Raw genomic sequence first — 22,492 nt, 5'->3', positions numbered from 1 at the left:
CTAACCCAGGTACTGGAAATCGTGGTGATTCTGGATTTGGTTCAACTCTTACTTCTAGAGGACTCCTGCAGTCTTTTACTTCTCATAGGCCACTTCTTAAATGTGATGTTAATTCCTTGTGGGGCATTGGTGGGTCTACAACTGCTTGGCAAAGCATTCATTCCATAGCCATCACAACTTCTGCTGGTAAGTCTGTATATTTACATCCTTACATTTTAGGTATTCATACTAATATTTGGGGTAGGGATGTATTCAACCAATGGGGCCTTTACAATGTGGTCTTCCTAATCCTAATTTAATCCCACAGTTTTATAAACTATTAGTTGTGGATTTGAAGGATTGTTTTTTCACTATTCCTTTACAGTCACAGGATAAAGAAAAATTTGCTTTCACTGTGCCTGTTTTAAATAATAGTCAACCTACACAACGATTTCATTGGTGTGTCTTACCACAAGGTATGCTCAATTCTCCTACTATTTGTCAATATTTTGTGGATCAAGTTTTACAACTTTTTCGTGATCAATTTCCTTCTTATCTAGTTTACCATTACATGGATGATATTTTAATTGCAGGTTCAGATCTTGATGAAGAACAAGTGCTACAAACATTGACTACCATTGTAGCAGAGGGTTTTTCATAGCTCCTGAAAAAATACAACGTTCTGAACAATATTCATATTTAGGTTTTAAAGTTTTACAATCTTTTTCCATTCCTATCTTACCTGAACTTAAGGTGCAATCTTTGTATACTTTGGTTCAGTGGCAAAAACTTTTAGGTACAATCAATTGGGCTCGTCCATATTTTAAAATTTCTACAGGAGAAATGTTACCTCTTTTCTCTCTATTAAAAGGTTCCAAAAATCCTGGAGATTTAGTTTCACTTACTGTTTTGCAAAAGAAATGTCTCCAGGTTGTTCTAAATAAACTTAAATTGGGATACGTTGATAGAATTGTTTCTATAGCTAAGAAATTATGGTTAGCAATTCTTCCTACTTCACTTTTACCTACTGGTTGTCTTTATTCTATTTTGGATGAAAAAGTGATTCATATTCATGAATGGTTGAATTTGTCCTAGAAATATTTTTCCTTATCAACAGGCTTTAGAAGAATTGATTATGAAAGCATGACGAAGATCTTTGCAATTAATAAGTCATGACCTGGATGGAATAGCTTTCACTCGTACTAAACTTGAACATGAACATTTGATGACTGTTTCTGATTCATATCAAATTGCCTTTTCACACTACCTTGGTGATATTCAATATTCTTTACCTAAAAATCCTAGAATAGTTATTACAAATACATTGAATCTTTCATTTTCTTCTATTTTTACTCGTTCTCCTCTTCCTGAAGTATTAACAATTTTCACAGATGGATCACGCACTCATGGAGTTGTGGTTTGGACGGATGGTAAACAATGGTTTTCTAAATTCACTTCCGTTCAGACATCTGCCCAATGTTCTGAGTTGGCAGCTGTTATTTTGGCTCTGAGATTATTTTCTGATCAGCCTATTAACTTGATTGTTGATACCAAATATGTTTTTCTTGCAATGCAATCTCTTCCTTATGCTTATTGTGCTGTTTCTCTTGACATTAATCTTTTGTCTTTATTTTTATATTTAAAACATGTTTTGGAAGAACGTGTCTTTCCTTTATATGTTGAGCACATTAGGAGCCATTCTCCTTTTCAAAATCCTTTGACAGAAGAAAATAAACGAGCTGAAGTCATGACTCTTTTTTCAGATCCTGTTGCTAGTCATTCATATTTTCATCAAAATGCTAAATCTTTGGCTAAACACTTTTCTGTTCCTTTTCCTATGGGAGTAAATCCTTGAGGAACAAAAGCTAATCAAATTTGGCAAATGGATGTCACACAATTTGCTACCTTTAAACCATACACTTATTTACATGCATCCATTGATACATATTCTCATTTTTTGTGAGTCACTGCTGCTAGACATGAGCGCATTTTTGATGCAATGTCTCATTGTCTTTCTGCTTTTTCTGTAATGGGCTGACCAATTCAATTAAAAATTGATAATGGTTCTGCGTATACTAGCAAGGACTTTAATTCTTTTTGTCAACAATGGAACATTCAATTGATACATGGAATTCCTTACAATTCTCAAGGGCAAGCTATAATTGAGTGAGCTCATCGTACATTCAAAGCTACATTAACTAAATTAGTAAAAACTGAATCAGGTCCCTTCAATTTGAGAAAAATTCAAAATTTGATCTCTACTGCTCTTTACGCATGGAATTACTTAACTTTTCTAGATTCCTTTTCAGATATTCCAGTCAAGTTTCATTTTCAGACGTCCCCAGGTTATAAGTTGATCGTGGTTATAAATTGGACATGGTTACGCTGCAGTTGAAGATTTGCAAACAAAGCAAGCTGTGTGGATTCCAGGCCGGTGTGTTCATCCTTATCATGGAAAAACAAATGAAAGATCCAAGGATGCAACGTCCTCCAATCTTGCCTTGGAATCACATTGAAGATCAACATCAATTGAAAAAATTCTTTTTTCTCATGTGTTGTTTTCTCTTTTTCTTTCCGGTTTCTACTAACTCGGAAAGAACTCTTGCTTTTCCTCTTAGTCCTAATCTTTGGATTCGTCACGCTCAATATATGTTTTTGATTCATGGTTGTAATATAACTTTATATTATGAACCTCCTATGGCTCTTGGTCAAGTTGCTTTTATTCCTAATCTAATTAATTCTTCTACTTTCATTGTTTCGCAACTTCAACATATTTCTTCTTCTTGGTTATTTTCTACTCCTCCTCATGAATTAAATTTAGTTAGATGGAAGTATATTCGCATTAACCAATTTACTAGAGGCTTATGTTTTTGTTGTTATGCTCGTCATAATTGGCTTAATCAATGGTCTGATTACCCAAAAGCTAAACGTATTTTAGATAAAGTAGAGAATTATAGTTATTGTACTCAGAAATATTGGTTATGGGGTACTATTAAAACATCACAAGTTCACAACACCATACCTGGTATGTATCCTGAAAATTTTCCTATTTTTCAAACTGTCTCTTCTAATACTGGAACAGGTGGATCAATCTGTGCTGGATGGCAAATGAAAGATCCTGCAATGTGGTTTTTCTTTGACAAATATGCAACTAATGTACATCCTCAGAACTATCAAAGTGCTGCCATTGGATATTTGTCTTTACCTGTACAAGTGGGTGTTTCTGGAAGTTTATCAACTCGAAAAAGACATGCAGCCTTGGGATCAAAATGTTCTGATGAAGTTATTATTGATATTCAATTTTCTTCATTGTCTACTTTTGGACGTGCATTAGTTGCAGCCATAACTGGAACTATTTCTTTGGGATCATACCCAGGAATATTAGCTCAAGAAAATAGATATTCTGTTTTAGGTCTCACATGCCGATTGGAGAAATCTATTAATGCTACTGCTGCAATTATTAGAGATTTGCAAAATGAAATTGAAGAACTTAATCAAGATTTAATTCAACAACGCTTTGCTATAGACCATTTGCTAGCTTGTCAAAGTGGATTTTGCAGCTTAGTTGGTCAATGTGCTTGTGCTGTGCATTTTCATTCACTTAATAAAACTATTGAAGATGAATTAGCTAATTTACAAGCTTCTATAAAAAATAATGTACATGATGAATTTTCTCCTTATGCTTGGTTAACTAAATGGTTACCTGATATTTCTTGGTTAAAACAATTGTTTTTCTTTGGTGTGAACATAATCGCATTACTTATACTTTGCTGTTGCTGTATGCAATGTGTTCCTTCATTTTTTGCCATGTTTCGCAAGTCTCCTGAACCTACTTTGAATGTGATTCAAATGCATGCTCTTGAAAAATCTTTTTTTTCGTCATTAAAGGAGTACACTAAAACTAACAATTAAAAATGTTCTACAAAACATCTTGAACAGAGACTCCTTATTTTTTCCCAATGCATGCTTTCCTTTTCTGCCTACAAGGCATTTATGGTGGTTAACAATTAAAAAAATATTTAAAGCTCATTAAACAGAGGCAAATTCTAATGAATCTAAGCCTAACCGTCTAGCTTACTCTTCACTCCTCCTGCCAGATTTCACTTCTGCCTTCGAGGTTGCACCAAGCCCCAGAGCCTCCATCAGATCATCTTCATCATCTTCAAACATTAATTCCTCTTGTTTTTGCTCAGGAGCAACAGCATGGCCATGAACTGTAGGTAGAGATGCATGGACAGGTTTCCCACAGTTTGCAGAAGCCAAAGAAGTCTCAAGCAACACAGTTCTAGGACTATATTTTACCTTTCTCATAAGGGGTCCCACTGATTTCTGGAGTAGTTTTGGTGATGGAGGAATGTGTTTTCTTCACTGGGGTTTCTTCATCATCAGACAGAAGGCCAGCCAAAGGATCATCTATATCTAGAAAAAGGACATTGTCAACTCACGAAGCATTCCTGATCTGCTCGCGAGTTGCCATAGGCAGGGGGATGGGGAATCGAACATCGCAGCAGCATTGAGGAACCTGCACTTCAGTCAAAGCAAAGCACATTCCAGCTGGCCACGTCAAGGCCATCTCCATGGAGATCCACAGTGGCCAGAGGGAGGGACTTCTACAACCCACGAAATTGCTTCGTTGGAGAATGTGACTGATAACACACCTTGGGGGGAGGGGGAAACAGGGTCAGAGCCAGGGCACAAATTAAGTGAGGTCAGAGTTGGCTTCATTTGATCCGTGAGGACATGAAGCACTAATAAGTAACTGGATTTCTTTTGAAGCTTGGCTTGAGGCTTATGATTTAATTAGGGCATCAGTCAGAACCTGAATTCTATGAACTTCAAGAGAGCAGTAATTTCAAAACAAGCACAACTGAAGACAAAGAAAAAAACTTCTGTACAATTTTATAGGCCAGAAATTAGGCCCAAATTCAAACCACCTTAAAGGCTAACTCAGCACAACAGTCTTTGGATACTTATACAGTAAGACAATCAACAAGTTTAATGAGGCTACCACAAAGTGATTTTTAGTAAAATATAGGCAGTCCTTGGTTAACATGTGTAATTATGGCAGGGATTTCTTTTGCTAAGCAATGCTGGTGGAAAGTGCGATGTCACATGACCACACTGCTTAGCAACGGGAAACCTGGCACTCCCTATCACCATCAAGTGAGGATCACAGGTTGTTAAGCGAGGACCCCCTTGCAACTTCCTGCCAGCTTTCAACAAGCAAAATCAGAGGGGAAATTGGCAGGAAGTTTTAAATCTTAGGGCCGTGATGGCGAACCTATGGCACGTGTGCCACAGATGGCGTGCAGAGCCCTCTCTGTGGACATGTAAGCTGTCACCACAGCTCAGTTCTGCTGTGCATGCCTCCCACTGTAGGCTGATTTTCAGGTCTCTGCCATGCATGTGTGGGGGGCGGGGCGCACACAGGGGTGTTGTGTAAGCATGCTTGGGGACAAAGTGCACACGGGGGGTCACGTGTGCGTGAGTGGGGGGATGGGGCACATAAGGGGGGTTTACACACACTAGTGGGGGGCATTACTAGTGCGTACATTGCATTATGGGTGTGCATGCACGCTTTTGGCACTCGGCGCCAAAAATGTTAGCCATCACTGTATTAGGGTAATATCTACGGTTTCTGAATTTAATAGATATTAATAGCAAAAAAAGTTCAGAGATGGATTGATTGTTGGTCAGATATAAATATTGCCACATAAAAGTCTGGTGTTTCCAAATTCTCTTTGTGTTCAAAATTAAATTTAAAAATATATTCTAAGCAGATTCTTACCTTCAAGGGAGAACCGCTTTTTCAGTGGTTTGGAAGCAGCAGGAACAGAACCAAGATCCTTACTGACTTCGCTTGCAGAGTCCCCTGAATATAAAGATTGTAGTTTTTTTAAAAAAATAAAATAAAGGCATAGTAGATATTGTCTCCAATGTTCAGGTCTTACATAGCAAGAAGCCCTGAATCAATAGAAATCTTTCTGATTTAAAGAAAAACTGATTTAATTGGAGAGTTGTGACCTGTATAAAGGAACTCTATACCTTCCAGATATTTTATAGTCCCTGTAATTCCAAGCTGCCATGGCCAAGGGAGTCCAACACAAACTTGGCAAGGTAAATCTAAAGAATTCACAATGTTCTGGGAGGTTGTGTTGTGTTGTGAGAGCAATTGTAGTTCTTATCCAGCAGTTCCTTAAACCAGTGATCCCCAACCCCCGAGCTGCGGCCCACTACTAGGCCATGGCCTATTCGGAACTGGGCCTTGGGACAAGCAGGCTAGCACACACGTGTGCACAGTCAGCTTGACTTGCATGAGCAATGGCTGGTGTGCATGACCCTGTGTACGGCCTGGTTACTTCCCTGCTGTGTCCCAAGCCGCATAGGTTGGGGACCTCTGCTTTAAATGAAACGTGCTCCCAGTATCAAGCTGCAACTGCAGAAGCCAGTCACAGCCACACAACCTCAGAAAAAGAGAAAGCTGCTTTATAGATTTGCGGAGAGGTGCTGTGCGAGAGCCCCTGCATGGTCTTATGCATCTTTTTGTTTTATTCCAAAGCACTCCATGGTCGTCACAGGTGCAGCAGCTTTTCTAATGTGAGCCTCTTCTTGATTGTAGCCACGCTTTTCTATTGAAGGCCACCTATTGTGCTGCCAAGCACAGCACAGAAGTGACCTCTAAAGGTCAAATGCCACTTAGAGTAGCAGTCTCCATGGCACTAGTAGCAAACTGATGTTATTCAGTTTTGTCTCATTTACGTATATCCAGATTTTGCCCCAGGAGTTCAGTATAGTGAGCTTTAAGCTTTTCCAATTTCAGTTTCACAATGCTAGCTGGGTTTTATGCATTAGTGTTGAATGAATGAGGGTAAAATGTTTATCATCAATATTGTATCAAGGACAAAGAGATGGAAAAAGAACTACCATTAAAAATGCCTATTTTAATAGTTCAGACTGGAAATAGTGTCCATACATTAACAATTGTATCCCGAGACAGCACAGTCATTTTAAAAACTAATTCAAAAGTCAAGAACACTCACCTCTTTCTAGGTTGGTTGTTATATTAGTTTTTGCTGCCTTTCGTACACCTTTAACAGCCTTCCTAGGAGACTTTGGGCTTGTTTTCTTTATGCCCAAAATATCAGCTTCCATCTCATCCATATCCTGACCAGGGAGGAAACATATATTGATGTTTTGTGTATGCTAGTTCGTGATTACCAATAGCTCACTGAACACATCAGAAATTTGTTAGGGCAGTGATGGCAAACCTTTTTGTAAACGTCTGCCAAAATTGTGCGCACATGTCCCCTCACCCACAATGCAATGCGCCCTCCCCAACTGCACCATGCATGTTGACTCCACCCACGCATGCGTGCATGCCCCCCCCCATGGGGGGAGGGGAATTTTCACCCTCCCCAGGCTCTGGAGGCTTTCCTGAAGGCTGGGGAGGGCGAAAACGGCCTCCCCTGGCCCTCCGGAAGGCCAAAAACCAACTGGCTGGCGTATATATGTATGCTGGAGCTGACGGCTTGCGTGGTGGCAGATATGGCTCCATGTGTCACCTGTGGCACGGATGCCATAGATTCGCCATCACGGTGTTAGGACCTGGATTTTTTTTCTTTAATAAAATGGTCATGGCTTCTTTTTATGAGACCGTTTTGATTACCTCCATCTTTAGCCGCACGTCCTTTGCACCCCTGTTAACTGGCTCAAAAACTTGAGAGAGAGCTAAACTATAAAACATTTCAGCAAACAATAAATAAATAGTGCCTCCTTATTCACAAAACAAGCTATGCAAGAGTTGTGCTCACTATACTAGCAAATCATGGTTTCCTATCCCATCTCACTCCTACCTCCCCTTTGCCCATTATGCTAAACTAAAAACCAACCAACCATTTCTTGATGAGTGCATTCAGCTCTTATGCATCATTTGCAAGATACAGTAAAACTGAGGGGTTTTTTATACACTGCATGATATATCCTTCAGTTTACCTTCAATGTCTCTAGAAGAGCTTCTGGATCCACATCTGAGATATCAGGCTCCTGAGAAATTGAACAAATAAATAATAGATGAGGCTTAAATGGAAAAAATATCTAATAAATACTGCAATAATCATCCAAGACAATAATCTGGGGATACCGAGCAGAATTCATCGCTCATCATTACTAGCTACAATGGAATCCATCCTGCATTTTCCGGCACAGGTTTCCCAGACAAAGAACCTGGACTGTTATAATTTCTCACTGGAGGTGAAATTCAATTTTTTTTACTATCGGTTCTGTGGGTATGGCTTGGTGGGAGTGGCAGGGGAAGGATACTGCAAAATCCCCATTCCCACCCTACTCTGGGGCCAGCCAGAGATGGTATTTGGCAGTTCTCCAAACTACTCAAAATTTCTGCTACTGATTCTCCAGAACCTGTCAGAACCCGCTGATCACGCCTGATTCTCACCTCTGCATCTGCTCCTTCCTCCACAGCCATTTTGCTAAAGAAATCATCATCCAACAGGCCCCTGAAAATACAGAGGAAACAAGTAAGGAGAAGAATGGATCCCGCCGCAAACAGCTACAAGTTTTATCAAAATTCCCTAGATTGCTCAGATATTTTAAATCAAGGAGTAGTTTTCAAATTTCATTTCAATGTAGAAGAACTTTTTTTAAGCAATGCAGCTTAAAGAAAGATCCATCAATATATGCAGTTCACAGCAAGAAATGTTAAAGAGGAGAGGGAAAGAACAGCAATAATAGTAATAGGTTCAAGAGGCTCCATTAGTCGCTCCCACTGCCATTCTGCACTCTGAACATGTTCAATATTAAAATACAATGCCATTACGTACTTTCTGATGGTCTGTGGCATGAATTCTCTGGCTTTTCCATCAGTGCTGCCAAATGAGGTAGGTTTTCCTGAATTAGCAGGAGTATTGTCTTAAAATGAGAGATGAAGATGTAAACATTTCAGTACAGGTTGTATCCTTTGCTCTAAGACAGTGATGGAGAACCTTTTTCGCCTTGGGTGCCAAAATCACATACACTGGCGTGCCCACCCCATAATTTAATGCCTCCTCATGCTGTGACCCACACACACATGCGCACACGGCTTTCTTGGAGCCTGGGGAGAGCAAAAACGACCTCCCCCTGAGGCCAGAAACAGCCCATTTTCCGACTTCTGGTAGGCCCGGTAGGTCCGTTTTTCGCCCTCCTCAGGCTCCAGAGGCTTTTTAGCAGCCTGGGGAGGGTGAAAAAGGGCCCAACATGCAAACCGGAAGTTCGGGAATGGACTTCTGGTTTGCCTATTGGGCCGTTTTCCTCTCTCCGGAGGCAAAAAACGGCCAAAAATCAAGGCCAAAAATCAGCTGAAGCTGACAGCCTTGCGTGCCCTCAGAAATGACTCCACATGCCACCTGTGGCACGCATGCCATAGGTTTGCCATCATGGCTCTAAGAGATGCATTTTAGTCTGCTGGTATGCTCAGCAAAGTAGAGACGGAGTAAACTTACATGATTTAAAAACAGACTCAGTATGGGGAGAACTGGCTCAAGTCGACTTGTACCTATGAAATTTTAGTCAGTGACTTGAGCCAGTTCCTCTTGTATCCCAAACTACCGTATTTTTCGGAGTATAAGTCACACCAAAGTGTAAGACACACCAAGGTTTTGAAGAGGCAAATTTTAAAAAAAGTTTTTGCACTCTGCAAACTTCTCAAAAATGGCCCGCTTTTCGCAAAAATGGGCCCCTTTTCTTTTCCAAAAAAAGGGGCATGAATAGCCCTTGGGAGGCTTGTAGAGTGCTCCTGGTGGGGTGGGGCAAAAATGAGCAGAAAACAGGCCCATTTTTTGTCAAAAAAAGGGCATGGATAGCCTTTAGGAAGCTCAGAGTGCTCAGGGGGGAGGCAAAATTGAGCAAAAAAGGCCCATTTTTTGCTCATTTCTGCCCTCCCCAGCCCCCAGGAACTCTCTAAAAGCCTCCTAAAAGTTATGCATGGCCATTTTGGTGAAGGGGGGCAGAGCTTCGGCAGGCAAAAAATGCTGTTTTCAGTGTATAAGATGCACCCAGATTTTCAGCCTCTTTTTTGAGGGGAAAAAGGTGTATCTTATACTCCAAAAAATACGGTACCTCTCAAGATGAAAAACTGAAGAACATCTAACATGTTAATTAGCAAATGATTGGGCCCCAAAAAGACAAGGAATGAGCTCATGAGTAAGTACTATAGCTATACCTCAACATTGCATGGCTGCTGTTAAATAGGTAATGTACAGTACAAATGTATATTCAGAAACATGTAAACCCTGTGTTTTTTCCTAAAGTAGCACTCAGGATAGCTTACAAAATTAAAGGCAGTAAGCCCATAGAACTACATTAACATAACATATTAAAAACAATGCTAACAACACATAGCTGCAGGAATAAAAAGAACACAATTTGGGTCCCATCATACAAAATGTACTTTTAACCATGGTTTGAACATGTCATAGCCGTCTAATTCATCACAATAAGCCAGAACCAAATAAACCACATTATGATTTTGTCTGTTGGATGAACCTAACCAGTCAAAAACTATGCATATAATGCCACATGCTGATTTAGAATTCATGCATAAATAAAAAGGGGTTTGTGAGAAGTCCTGGGATTATTAAGGCCCTCCCTCCCCTGCTTCTTTCCTTTTCCTGCACAGCCAGGTAGGAAAAAGCAACAGCAACTTATGTTATGTCAATAGATATTTATGGTTATGGGGACTATAGCTTAAATGACCCATTCCATCATTAAATAAGGGTCATCTGAAATTACATATCCCACACATAACAATCCAGAGATAAACCAAGTCCTGGTTTATTCTTGTTCTTGTCTGTAGTAAAATGATGAGAGAAAATGGGAGTGTGTTGTTTTGCAAAATGCTTTTTTCTCCTGATAGAGATAATGTGAAATTTTGGTTTAGCACAAGGCTAGCAAACTGATCATTTTAGGTGTTGTGGTTTCAGTTCTGATTACAAAGCTAAATGTTATAATGCTGTTAAGACAGAGCTCTAGTCCAGGCATTGGACAAAGATAGGGGCTGGATCTATATTTGGGGTCAGAATGTTATGGTGCTTGATTGTGTAATATGGTTTTATTTTGTGTTTTGATAGTTTTAAATATTACTGCAAGCCACCCAGTGTTATAGTGCATGGGGTGGATGGCCATATAAATGTTTTAAATAAATCAATATAACTTCATTGTCATGCTGATTGGAGCTCTATGAAACTAAAATCTCCAAACTAGAGATGGAATTGGATTTTGTACTTCTGGTACAATGTTATTTGTGAAAGCAGCCAAGACTGAGGAAATCATTATCAAAAGGCAGAATCCCTCTGATAAAATCATGATAGAAACGGCATGCTTTTCAGAAGGAGAAAGGGAAGGCATGTGGAGCAGAACATTTGAAAATATTTCTTCATGCACAAGTTCCTGTTATTTTTTTTCTTCCACTTTACCATCATCACCAAGGAGATCTCCAAGGACATCATCAATGGAACCTACAGCAAACCAGACAAAATAATGAGTAGAAAATTCTGGGATAGCCAAAGCAAATTCAAGACCGTATCTTCAAGGAAGATCCCAGGCAGCAGTTGTGAATAACAAAAATAAAGTCAAATCTACATGGACACCACATGGAGAGAATGGAGCCAAATAAAATGACTTATTCTGTAAAATAAAATGTTACAGAATGTTCTGAAAAGATGGTTCCAATTGGATTCAGCAAGGAAGTGCTAAAAAGGGACAACTCACACCCTGGACGGCACTTCTTTACCCTCCTACCATTGGGAAGCAGATATAGAAGCATAGCCAGCTGCACAAACCGGCTGAAGAACAGTTTTTATCTATGGGCTGTCAGATTCCTGAATGCAAAATAACATCATAACTATGTAGTACAATGGATTTGCAGGGCCGGCGCAACATGTAACATATTCACACTGGTGCAATAGGACTGGGTCAGTGGTGAAATTCCAATTTTTTTACTACTGGTTCTGTGGGCGTGGCTTAGTGGGTGTGGTGTGGCTGGTGGGCATGGCTTGGTGGGCATGGCAGGGGAAGGATACTGCAAGACCTCCATTCCCATCTCACTCTGGGGCCAGCCAGAGATGGGGTTCTTCAAACTACTCAACATTTCCACTACTGGTTCTCCAGAGCCTGTCAGAAGCTGCTGGATTTCTCCCCTGGACTGAGTTTTTGTTAATATGATTTATTGGGTTACGGATTTTTTCTCTTCACTGTGAGTTGTATTGTGTTGGGCGGGGGTGCTCCAAGGGAGCTCAACCAATCTCATTGTACATATGTTGTGCGCTGATAAATAAATTATTATTATTATTTGGAAGATGTATCCTAGAGAGCATACATTTTTCAGTGTTCCCAGATCAATGACATGGAGCTCCTGGAAATTTGATGATCAGTTTTCAAACTATCAGAGGATTCAATCAGAAATCTGAAGGTTTTCATGGATGCAATATGACCTAAATATCCTAAAATATGGGTGTCTAACCTTTTGGCTACCCTGAGCACAGTGCGTGAGGAGGAATTCTTTTTGGGTCACATATAAATTATATAACATAGTTGATGTATTTAAATAACAAACTTCTCTAATTTTATATATCGTTATTACTGGTATATTTGGGGGGGGCGCATTACTACCTGTCTAGGGCTACATGTGGCCCATAGGCCACAGGTTGGACATGCCTATCCTAGAGTATAAGCAAAAATGTAATAACATCTTCCTAAGAGAAGAAAGTATAGAAAAGACATCTGAGAATCTCCAAATTTGAGAAATGACCAATCAAAGAAAACATGAAGCAGTTGGACACAACATAAACCTTTTCTCTCAACTTTTCCAGCTAAGAATACTTGGCCCAAGAAAGAAGGAAACCCTACCTATAGCCATGGAACATGGGATCAAATCATTTTCCCTAGCATACCACATCAGTTTAGATCAGCTACCCAATGTACAATGAACTATGAGTGAGTCAGGGAACAGGAGGCTGTCCCTGACATGCATATGCGTAGGGCTGAGGAGGGAGCAGCTTTGGAAAAAGGCTCATAGAAGGAAATAGGAAACAGGTGGCTACTGATTGGCCCGTCCCAGAGAGCTTATATATGGGGCGACGGGAGGGGAATTTTGCAGGAAGCAACAGTTTGCTATTCCAGGTGTAGCGAAAGTTTGCAGAACTCTGTGAGTTCAGGCCTTGTTTCCCTAGAGATCATTTTCTGGGCTTCTAGCCAAGGGGTTGCTTGTCTTCCTCCTTAGTAGTGGCAGACAGCCAAGCCGGCGTCAGTATAAATTAGAGGCTTTGGACAGAAGAGGTCTACATCAAAACAATACCAAATAAACCAAAATATGCTTTAACATTGTTAGGAATATAATTCTAACGGTTGGGTTGGAAATATATAAATTATGTAACAATGTAACCTGTTTCTTTAAATCATACTGTAAAATGTGATTGGTTGCTGTTTTCCTCAATCGGCCATAAGAGGGAGCCAGAATTACTGTTAGCTCTCTGTTTGTTAGATGCTGGGCTGATCTGATCTGAGTGTTTTGGAAGCTGGCTGTTAGAAAGTGCATTGAGCTATTGTAAGTTTTGCAACTGCTAGCAAACTTTGAGTACTGAACTGATTATACGATACTGGACTATGTTATTTGGATTATCCCTTAATTGAAGGATATTGATGACTGACTGTCTTATCCGTGTATGACTTGGACGAAAATAAAAGCCTATTTAAACTGCAGTGTCTCTGTATGCTGGTTTGTGTGTTCTCCAACACAACTCTCACAACGCTTCATTGAACGTACTTGCTCTCCCAAAGGGGAGCTTACCTAACAAACATATTTGACCCAGTTATAATATTGGCTTCATGTTTCTTTTTTAATCAGGGTTTGGAATGGGTTGACCAAAACACAGTTGGGATTCAATCTGATAAGAGTTATGCAAGTTATGACATGGAAGCACTGTCAAATGCCAAACATGCCTCTCGGTGAGCCACTATGTCTGCAGATTCTTTTTCAACTCTCTTGCTTTATGCCACTTATCTAAAATGATATGGTGCCATTCAAATCAAAACTTTAATAACAAAGCATACATAAGATAAAACATTTTCGTTTGTACCTTTCAGTCAGTCTCCACTCTAGGCAAGTGCCTGGAGAAGTCAGTGAAAGTAGCCCTCGACTTAAGACCCCAATTGAACCCAAAATTTATGTTGCTAAGTGAGACAGTTAAATGAGCTTTGACTCATTTAATGACTTTTCGTGCCATAATTGTTAAGTGAATCACCACAATTATTCAGTTAGTAACATAGTTGTTAAATGACTCTGGATTCCCCATTGACTTAGCTTGTCAGAAGGTTGCAAAGGGTGATCACATGACCCCAGGACACCTAGGAGAGTTGCAGGAACCCTCATAAATACCCTGTTTCCCTGAAAATAAGACCTCACCAGATAATAAAGCCAATCAGGCTTTTGAGCTCATGCACTAAAATAAGCCCTCCCTGAAAATATTGCAACACAGCAGCAGCCATGAGTTCACCACGCTCGCCGCCTCCTGCACCTCAAAAATAATAAAACCTTCTCAAAAATAAGGTCAATTGCTTATTTCAGAGGTAAAAAGAAAATAAGACCCTGTCTTATTTTCGGGGAAACACGGTAGTCAGTTGCCAAGCATCTGGATTTTGATCATGTGACCATGGGGCAAGCTGCACCGGATCATAAATGTGAAAAATGGTCTTAGGTCACTTTTTCAGTGCTACTGTAACGTTGAATGGGCACTAAATGAACTGTTGTAAGTCAAGGACTACCTGTATAGTTTCTGTGGCAGCATTTTTGGAAGTGATTTGCCTTTGCCTCCTTGCTATGGCTGACAAAGAGAGACTGGTGGGACTAGAACTCACAGCAGCCTGGTGCTTTAATCTACACCAAACTAGCTCACATGTAATTCCATGAGTCATCAAATCAAAACATGGCAGAATGAGCACTTTGCATAGAGATGAAAATAACAAGAGAGCAATTTGACTGTCCCTAATCCTTCAAAGTCCCTTCTGGAGGTCCTAAATTCCCTTCCAAGCACAACCTGTACAAATTGGTGGCATAATTTTCTGATATTCTGAGGTACAGAACATTGCAGTGCAAGTCCTAAAATTTAGTTTGATTTAGTTCTTTAAAAAAAATCAAAGAAAGCCCAGTTTTCCCCATCTATCTCTGCTCATAAGCATATGGTCCTGCTCAGGGGTGGGTTCCGGCAGATATTACTGCCGGTTTGCTCAGGGATGCGCCCCGCATGCGTGCGTGCTGCACGTGTGTGATGCACGTGCATGCATAGTACAACTAAAATTGCTCTGCGCATGCGCAGAAGCAAAGAATAAGATGGGGGTGCCTATGGCGCCACCGGGAGAACCGGTTTGGGGGCATGGCAGGCCTCGGTCGCTGCCAGTTCCAGTGACCCATGTTGCCAAGCTACTACTGGTCCGGCCAAACCGGTCCAAACCAGTAGGAATCCACCACTGGTCCTGCCCTCTCTGGCTTTCACTTCTCAAAATTTGAGTTTGTGCAGCCTCCCCTATGGATCATTTTTGATCTTCATAATAACTAGAAGAATTTAATTAAATGCATCAATTAAAATACTGCTAAGGAAAAAAAACATTCCATGTTTATTAGTGTATTTGGAAATACAATTCACCAGGATGGTGCTATTTTTGTATTATGTAACTACTATTGAGAAATGCCTGTCTTTCATTCAGTGAACTCAATTGATCTTAATGGGATGCAATCTCTTGAAACTGGCTTCCAATGACATCACACCTTCCATTGGAGCAACCTGTGAAGCTAATACTTAATGGATCACAAGAAAGTAGAAACACAAATGCACTTACTTCTTAAACTTTTCTTAAGTTTTGTTGCCTAAAGAAAAAAATATATAAATATTTGATTAAAAAAATGAAAGCAAAGAGGGCCAATTGTCAAACATGGATTAAATCTGGAAGTTAACAGATACAAGAATGAACAATTATGAACCTTTGGTTCTCTCTCTTATAAACCTTGAACTGACTTATACTTCAAGGTAATTGGTATTTAATCCAAATCAGTTTACCCAAATTAGTTTTTATTTATTCTAGTGTGAATACATTTTACCCTGGGAAAAAGATACAATATATAATTCTGCTTCACTAATGAAAGCATTGCACCCTGGTACTTTTCAAACACATCAGATACTCTTCTGCATAATCCCCAAAGGTCTTGAAATTATTGGACTTCATGGCCAAGGCATCTGGAGGTTGCCCATTTGGACTCTATTTTTTTCTGATATTGTTCTGTTGCTTCCACCTGTTTGTGACCAAATAGACAATCTATATTTTAAAATTTTGCTTAGATTTGTCAGTATTTCTTCCAAGAAATAGGTCCCTCTGTTTCATGGAGACAATCACCACCCTGTAGATTCTTGAACCCAGGAAGATAATGTGTGCTATTGCTTTGGCTAGCTTTTTCAGCAGTTTGCATAGGTCAATTACAAGCAATTGGCAGATTGGTAGGAGTTTTTTTTTAATGCCGAGCAATAGGACAGCTCTCTTTCACTTTTAACAACAGATTTCTTAAGTCTCCCTCAATGATGGACCAAAATGATATTGTTAGCTTGTCTGAAGTTTAGTCTTTCTTCCACCTTCCAACATTTGTTTCTTCTAGCATCTGTGAACAATTTTCATAAGATGAATTCAATCAAATATGGACTTCCACATTCCATCTATTTGTTGTGTCCTAACAGCGGCCGGCTGAAATGTTGGTGGAATCTGACAGCGATGAACACTATGGGACTGCCCTGGAGGCTGAGGAAGACTCTGGGGGGTGTTCGGAGTCAGAGCAGGGACTAGAGAGGCCTGTTGGCCACCAGGTGGCGTCCGAGTCAGGGAGCAGTGAGGAAGAACAGAGGGAGGCCGTCCCTGACATACGCGAGGAGGAGGGAGCAGCTTTGGAAAAAGGGTCACAGAAGGAAATAGGAACAGGTGGCTATTGATTGGCCCCTCCCAGAGAGCTTATAGGTGGGGCGACGGGAGGGGAATTTTGCAGGAAACAACAATTTACTGATCCAGCTGTAGAGAAAGATTGGGAGATTTTCGTGAGTTCAAGCCTTGTTTCATAGAGATAGCTTTTTGGGCTCCCAGCCAAGGGGTTGCTTATCACTTAGTTGTGGCAGACAGCCAAGTCTGCGTCCATATATATTGTAGAGGCTTGGGACAGAACACTATTGTTGTAAAGGTATGTGACAATGACCTTGAGGGATGAGGGGAAGAGATGCTACCTGGGAAATGATAAGATAATTTCTTCTTCTGATCGTTAAGCCCCTGGGGACGCATCCCACTTTTGTCTACTCCTTTTCTAGGCAACATCTCCCCCACTTGCCCCTCAAAGTCATTGTCATGTACCATTACAACTGCTAACAAGATTGCTAACAAAGTACATGATTATCTTGATTCATGTGAACTTCTATGCTACACAAATACGGCAATCCATGCAATGGATAAACAGGAGAATGGCAGCTAGATTCCAAGACATTGCTGAAAAAAAGGCTACTGTGAATTTGATTTCAAAAAAATTAAGAACTGATGCCATCTAAGGGATCAGTTCGCTCATTTATTGAATATATATTTCCAGATTTCATCCTGGACCTGGGTCTTGACTTACTGAACTCTAAGGGCAAAGGGGAATATAGAGGACAGCATGGTTATTAGTTATATTGGTTTAAAAAACTGACAATTTCACTGAAGCATTTGTGAGCCTCAGTTGCTCATGAGTTGGGTTGAGTAAGGATTTGAGTCTGGGTTGTGTAAGGAGTTTATGAGAAGAGAATTGGAATGAAGAAGTGAAGATGCAGGATGAATTCCAAATATTATATCTCTTCATTAGACTCTTTCTGGATACACGAGGTTGCCTCCCTCTTAATGGACAATAAAAGACCCACCAACAATTGCTGAATTTGAAATCTTATCAGTTCTAATAAACATAGTCTAATATGATACAGTGTAATCTAATAAGTGAGGCCTGTGCGCATGCTTGGGGGGAGGGCATTGCACTATGGGTGTGGGCACGTGCACGCTCTCCCCCCACGCTCCCCTCCATGCTTTTGGCATGCCTTGAGAAAAAGATTAGCCATCACTGCCCTAAACAGATATACTTAGAGAGAGGGTTGGAGTTCTTGTTTTCTTGATGGTTAAATTGGCTGAAAGTAGGCCATTTTACTTTACAGGTAGTCCTAACAACAGTAATTTGTACTGGGAATGCTAAGTCATGCAATCACATTACATCATGCTTTATTTCTAAAATGCAATGTGGTTGCTTTGCTAAACATCACAATCATGGCAAGTTCACTGCCATCATTATGTGAGGATCACGTCCATGTGAGAAATTTTGGGCCTACGGGTAGCCTATTTCTCTGAAAATAAGACCTTCCCAGATAATAAGCCCAATCAGGATTTGAGTGTATGCGCTAAAGTAAGCCCACCCCGAAAAAATTGCAACACAGCAGCAGGCACGAGCTGACCACACTCGCAGCCTCCTGCACCTCAAAAATAATAAGATCTCCCTGAAAAATAAGTGCTTATTTTAGGGATCAAAAGATAATAAGACCCTGTCTTATTTTTGGGGGAAACACTGTAGCTGTTACTAGATGGCAAAGACTTGCCACATTGATTTGTATCCTTTCCTGCCAGCTTCCCCATTGACTTTGCTTGTGGAAAGGTCACAAATAATGATCATGTGACTGAAGGACACTGCAGCCAAATCTCATATCACAATCACATGATCATGGAGGTACTGCGAGAGCCAGAACTTTGAGGAGTGATTGTAAGAACCATTTGTTCAGCGCTGTTCAGAGGTGGGTTTCTGCTGATTCGCCCCAAATCGGGCGAACCAGTAGTGGCGGCAGTGGGAGGTTCTGCCCAGCCACCGGACGCTTGTGCACATGTGCAGAAGCATCACGCAAGCACATGAGTGTGCACATGTGCATGAGTGAAACGGTAGTAAAATAAATTGAAATCCACCACTAGTGCTGTTGCAACTCTGAAGTCACTGAAGGAGTAGCTGATAAGCAAGGACAACTTGTAATGCCTATGATCCAACAGAATCAGTTGAACACTGTTCATTCTTACCATCTCATGGTCTCCAATTGCATTGCTGTATCTTTCGCAAGTGATTTTCTCAAGTTTTCTTCATGTAATAGACATGTATCGATCAACGATTTCTCCAGCCTTTCTCACTTACAATGCAAAATAAAAATATAATTTATTAGGATTTTTAAAGAATCCTAGCTGGCATTTATAACCTTACAGCAGCATTTGCATCTTGCAGCAGGCCCTATGTATTTGTTAGACACACTGATTCATTAAACAGCTGACCACATTATAGCCTAGCCCTAGTAAATTGTGAGGTGTCACTGTGGCTGTTTAAACAACCTTCAACATAGTTAACTTAATTAATTCTGACTTTGTGTGAGTCATAAGCTGCCCTAACTGATTAGGTCTGGATAACACAGCAAGCTAAAATATTACTGTTTTTTGCAATTCTGCCTTTGTGCAAACTCAGCTTGTGAGCTTCCCACTATCACTCAATTTCACACAGCTTGTACAAACTTCAATGCTCTCTTCAAATTCCCATCATTTAGTCTAGTCCAACATACCAGAGCTAAGAATGCTTCCTTAGCTAATCTACTACTTTCTAATGGCATGTGACTATCATCAAATCAACAGGTTGCCTCTGATACTTATTACATGCTGATAGTTTGTCACACTTTTTCCTAATTAGTATCTTCCAAGTGTGTGGGACCTACAATCATCTAGCCACTTAGAGGCTCCAGTTTGGGGAATATTAATCTACAGTTATAAACAAAACAGGCCACTGAAATTGAGAGCATAGATACTGTTGATAGAAGTGTGTGGCCTTGTTTCCATTCTCTGTAGGTGGAGTTGGGAGAAGGAAGTTTTCCTAAATATAAGATTCTCTTACACTATTATTACTATTTCATTAAATTTATATGTTGCAGAGCAATTACGTTATGTAAAACTCTTTAATTCAGATACATCTAGAGACGAAAAACTTCAGGAATCTGCTACCAAAATAACTGATCCCAGGGCCTAGGTTACAAAGTCAAGCCATAACAGGGGCAAATCTCATCCTAATTGTTGCCAAGAAATCTACAAGGATGTGTAAAAGAAAACACCAGAAGTTGAATTTTTTTTCAGGACAATTACCTATATCTTAGTGTGTGTGTGTGTGTGTGTGTGTGTGTGTGTGTATGCTGATAAATAAATAAATATAACACAAATATAACAAAGGCAACAGTAAAAATATTGGATTTCTGTCGTGATGGACTCTTGTGACGAGCCGATTGACAGATAATGGAAGCAGTTAGCTTCCTCCCATAATTGGGGCATACCAGGGGTTGTGACTTTAAATATATATATTTTAGTCTCCATATATATATATATATATATATATATATATATATATATATATATATATATATATATATATATATATATATATATATATATATATATATATATATATATATACACACACACACACACACACATTCATACATACATACATACATACATACATACACAGGGGTTGTGACTTTAAATATATATATATTAGTATATATATATATATATATATATATATATATATATATATATATATATATATATATATATATATATATATATATATATATACACACACACACACACACACACACACACACACACACACACACATACATTCATACATACATTCATACATACATTCATACATACATACCAGGGCTGGGTTTCGACCGGTTCGCACCGGTCCCTGCGATCCAGTTGGTCGCCGAACCCGGAAGTAAGTAACTTCCGGGAACGGCGAAGCCGCCCCCCGCGCCCGCGCCCACACACCCGCTCCTTACCCGGTTTTTTCGAATTTCGCACTTTCCACGCATGCGCAGAACGCCTGCGCGATCCTCCAGGAGCAGCTGGAGCATCGCGCAGACGCTAGTACGCATGCGCGCGCCACGTGCGTGCACGTGCCGCGTGCGCGAGGACGCCGCGTGCGTGCGTGAGGACGCCGCCGGCCTCGTTCCAACCGATCCGGTTGGAACGGGGCGAGAAACCCACCCCTGATACATACATACATACATACATACATGCCAAACCAAAGCCCGGGATGTTATATCACAGCCATCTGCTCAGGACATTACATCACAGAACTCAGGAGGTTACAACGCAAAGGCTCAGGATGTTACAAGGCAGCCAATGTCCCAGGATGTTGCAGCACAGGACTCAGGATATCACTACACTAGAGCTCAGGATGTCATCACACAGCCCATTACCCCGGTCGTTACAACACAAAAGACTAATGGGCACACAGTCAGTACCTCAGCCACACAGGATGTTACGAAACAGCCGACTAATCTGCATACATCAACTCTATCAACTAATCAAGATGTAAGAACACAGCCAACCAACCCGCTTACAGCAACAAAGCCAGCACTCCACACACCCCCACCAATATTTATAGAAAAACAGCAGCTCCGTCTTTCTATAAATATACATATGTATATTCTATACATATACATACTTTATATACATATATACAAACAGAACTATATACAGTTCAATGTAACCTTATATACCCAACACCTTAACCAGTGGCTTACTAAACTAATCCAATTACCTGCATTTGCACAAAGCCTTGAAATGTACACAGGATTCACACAATCGCATCCTAACCAACCAACCAACCAACCAACCAACCAACCACACTGCAGATTAGCAGTTTGTGTAACAGGCTGTGTGTTTCGACCTGTTCATGCCGATTAAGTTTGTCCTAATTGCGTCTCAAGATGCCGGAAACCACAATGTGTATCGAATCAAGCCGTTGCGATCCACTTTAATGACGGTTGTAGTTCCGTTGCCTTCCACCTACAGCCTTCGCCGTTACTTACTGGAACACAACTCAGTTACCATAGTAGCCAATGAGCCGCACTCGCTACAGACACTCTCCCAGCACAGAGCTGTATCAATCTTCTAGAGCCTCTGAGATCCCCCCCCCACCCGTTTCCCGCGTTCTGCTTTGAAAAGGGAGAACAGCCTAACTAACACCCGTTTCCCCGGATGACCGCCTACTTATCAAACCACGGACTCGCTTCTTCTTCCCCCACAACCGCTGCAAAGAGTTCTAGGAAATGCCGACTCCCGCCTAACTCGACCCGTGTGCTTGCCGGTACTGACGAAACAGGAAATACCGGGCTTCCCTCCGGGAATGATGCCTGGAACTGGAGGTATCGGGCTGTTGCGTGATGGTGCTTCTGGAGAGGGAAACCGGTTACCCAAATGTTGTGTGTTTGAATTATTCTTGCATAACCCGGATTTCGGCAATTGCTAAACCGTAGGCGAGTTTCATCCTTCTTACCACCTACCGGCGATGCGTTGCTAAATTGCTATTGTACTTAATTGACCGGAGCAAGAT

At 40.6% G+C, this 22,492-nt stretch overlaps 2 protein-coding genes across 4 annotated transcripts in view; one reads left to right on the top strand and one right to left on the bottom strand.

Moving 5' to 3' along the window:
• Positions 1–22,471, bottom strand: part of FBF1 (Fas binding factor 1) — a 51,059-nt gene extending 28,588 nt beyond the window's left edge. The window contains exons 1-11 of one of the 3 annotated variants that reach the window (XM_087709907.1): positions 22,150–22,471; positions 19,132–19,238; positions 15,865–15,892; positions 11,448–11,489; positions 8,817–8,904; positions 8,432–8,492; positions 7,972–8,022; positions 7,020–7,143; positions 5,768–5,851; positions 4,282–4,398; positions 4,058–4,193 (exon numbers count right to left, since the gene is read on the bottom strand). In XM_087709907.1, the coding sequence (XP_087566033.1) occupies positions 4,058–4,193; positions 4,282–4,398; positions 5,768–5,851; positions 7,020–7,143; positions 7,972–8,022; positions 8,432–8,492; positions 8,817–8,904; positions 11,448–11,489; positions 15,865–15,892; positions 19,132–19,134 (734 nt within the window). In that variant the 5' untranslated portion in view covers positions 19,135–19,238; positions 22,150–22,471. Of the gene's footprint in view, positions 1–4,057; positions 4,194–4,281; positions 4,399–5,767; positions 5,852–7,019; positions 7,144–7,971; positions 8,023–8,431; positions 8,493–8,816; positions 8,905–11,447; positions 11,490–15,864; positions 15,893–19,131; positions 19,239–21,697; positions 22,050–22,149 lie in introns of those variants that run through there. The other 2 variants (XM_087709909.1, XM_087709908.1) reach the window with 2 other exon arrangements.
• On the top strand, positions 2,775–4,057 carry LOC148048156 (uncharacterized). The gene has a single exon (XM_087709910.1). The coding sequence runs from the start codon at positions 3,007–3,009 to the stop codon at positions 3,889–3,891; it is 885 nt and encodes a 294-aa protein (XP_087566036.1). The 5' UTR covers positions 2,775–3,006; the 3' UTR covers positions 3,892–4,057.
• Positions 22,472–22,492: the final 21 nt, after the last annotated feature.

The sequence above is a fragment of the Thamnophis sirtalis genome, unplaced genomic scaffold (assembly GCF_051295495.1).
Source record: "Thamnophis sirtalis isolate CommonGarterSnake01/CBP01778 unplaced genomic scaffold, rThaSir2_p1.2 scaffold_3, whole genome shotgun sequence".
Lineage (NCBI taxonomy): Eukaryota > Metazoa > Chordata > Lepidosauria > Squamata > Natricidae > Thamnophis > Thamnophis sirtalis.
Note: the sequence above shows the minus strand (reverse complement) of the source record. Positions and strands in the feature narration are given on the sequence as shown.

Coding starts and splice junctions, on each gene's coding strand:
- LOC148048156 (XM_087709910.1), top strand. CDS start 3,007: ATGTATCCTGAAAATTTTCCTATTTTTCAAACTGTCTCTTCTAATACT.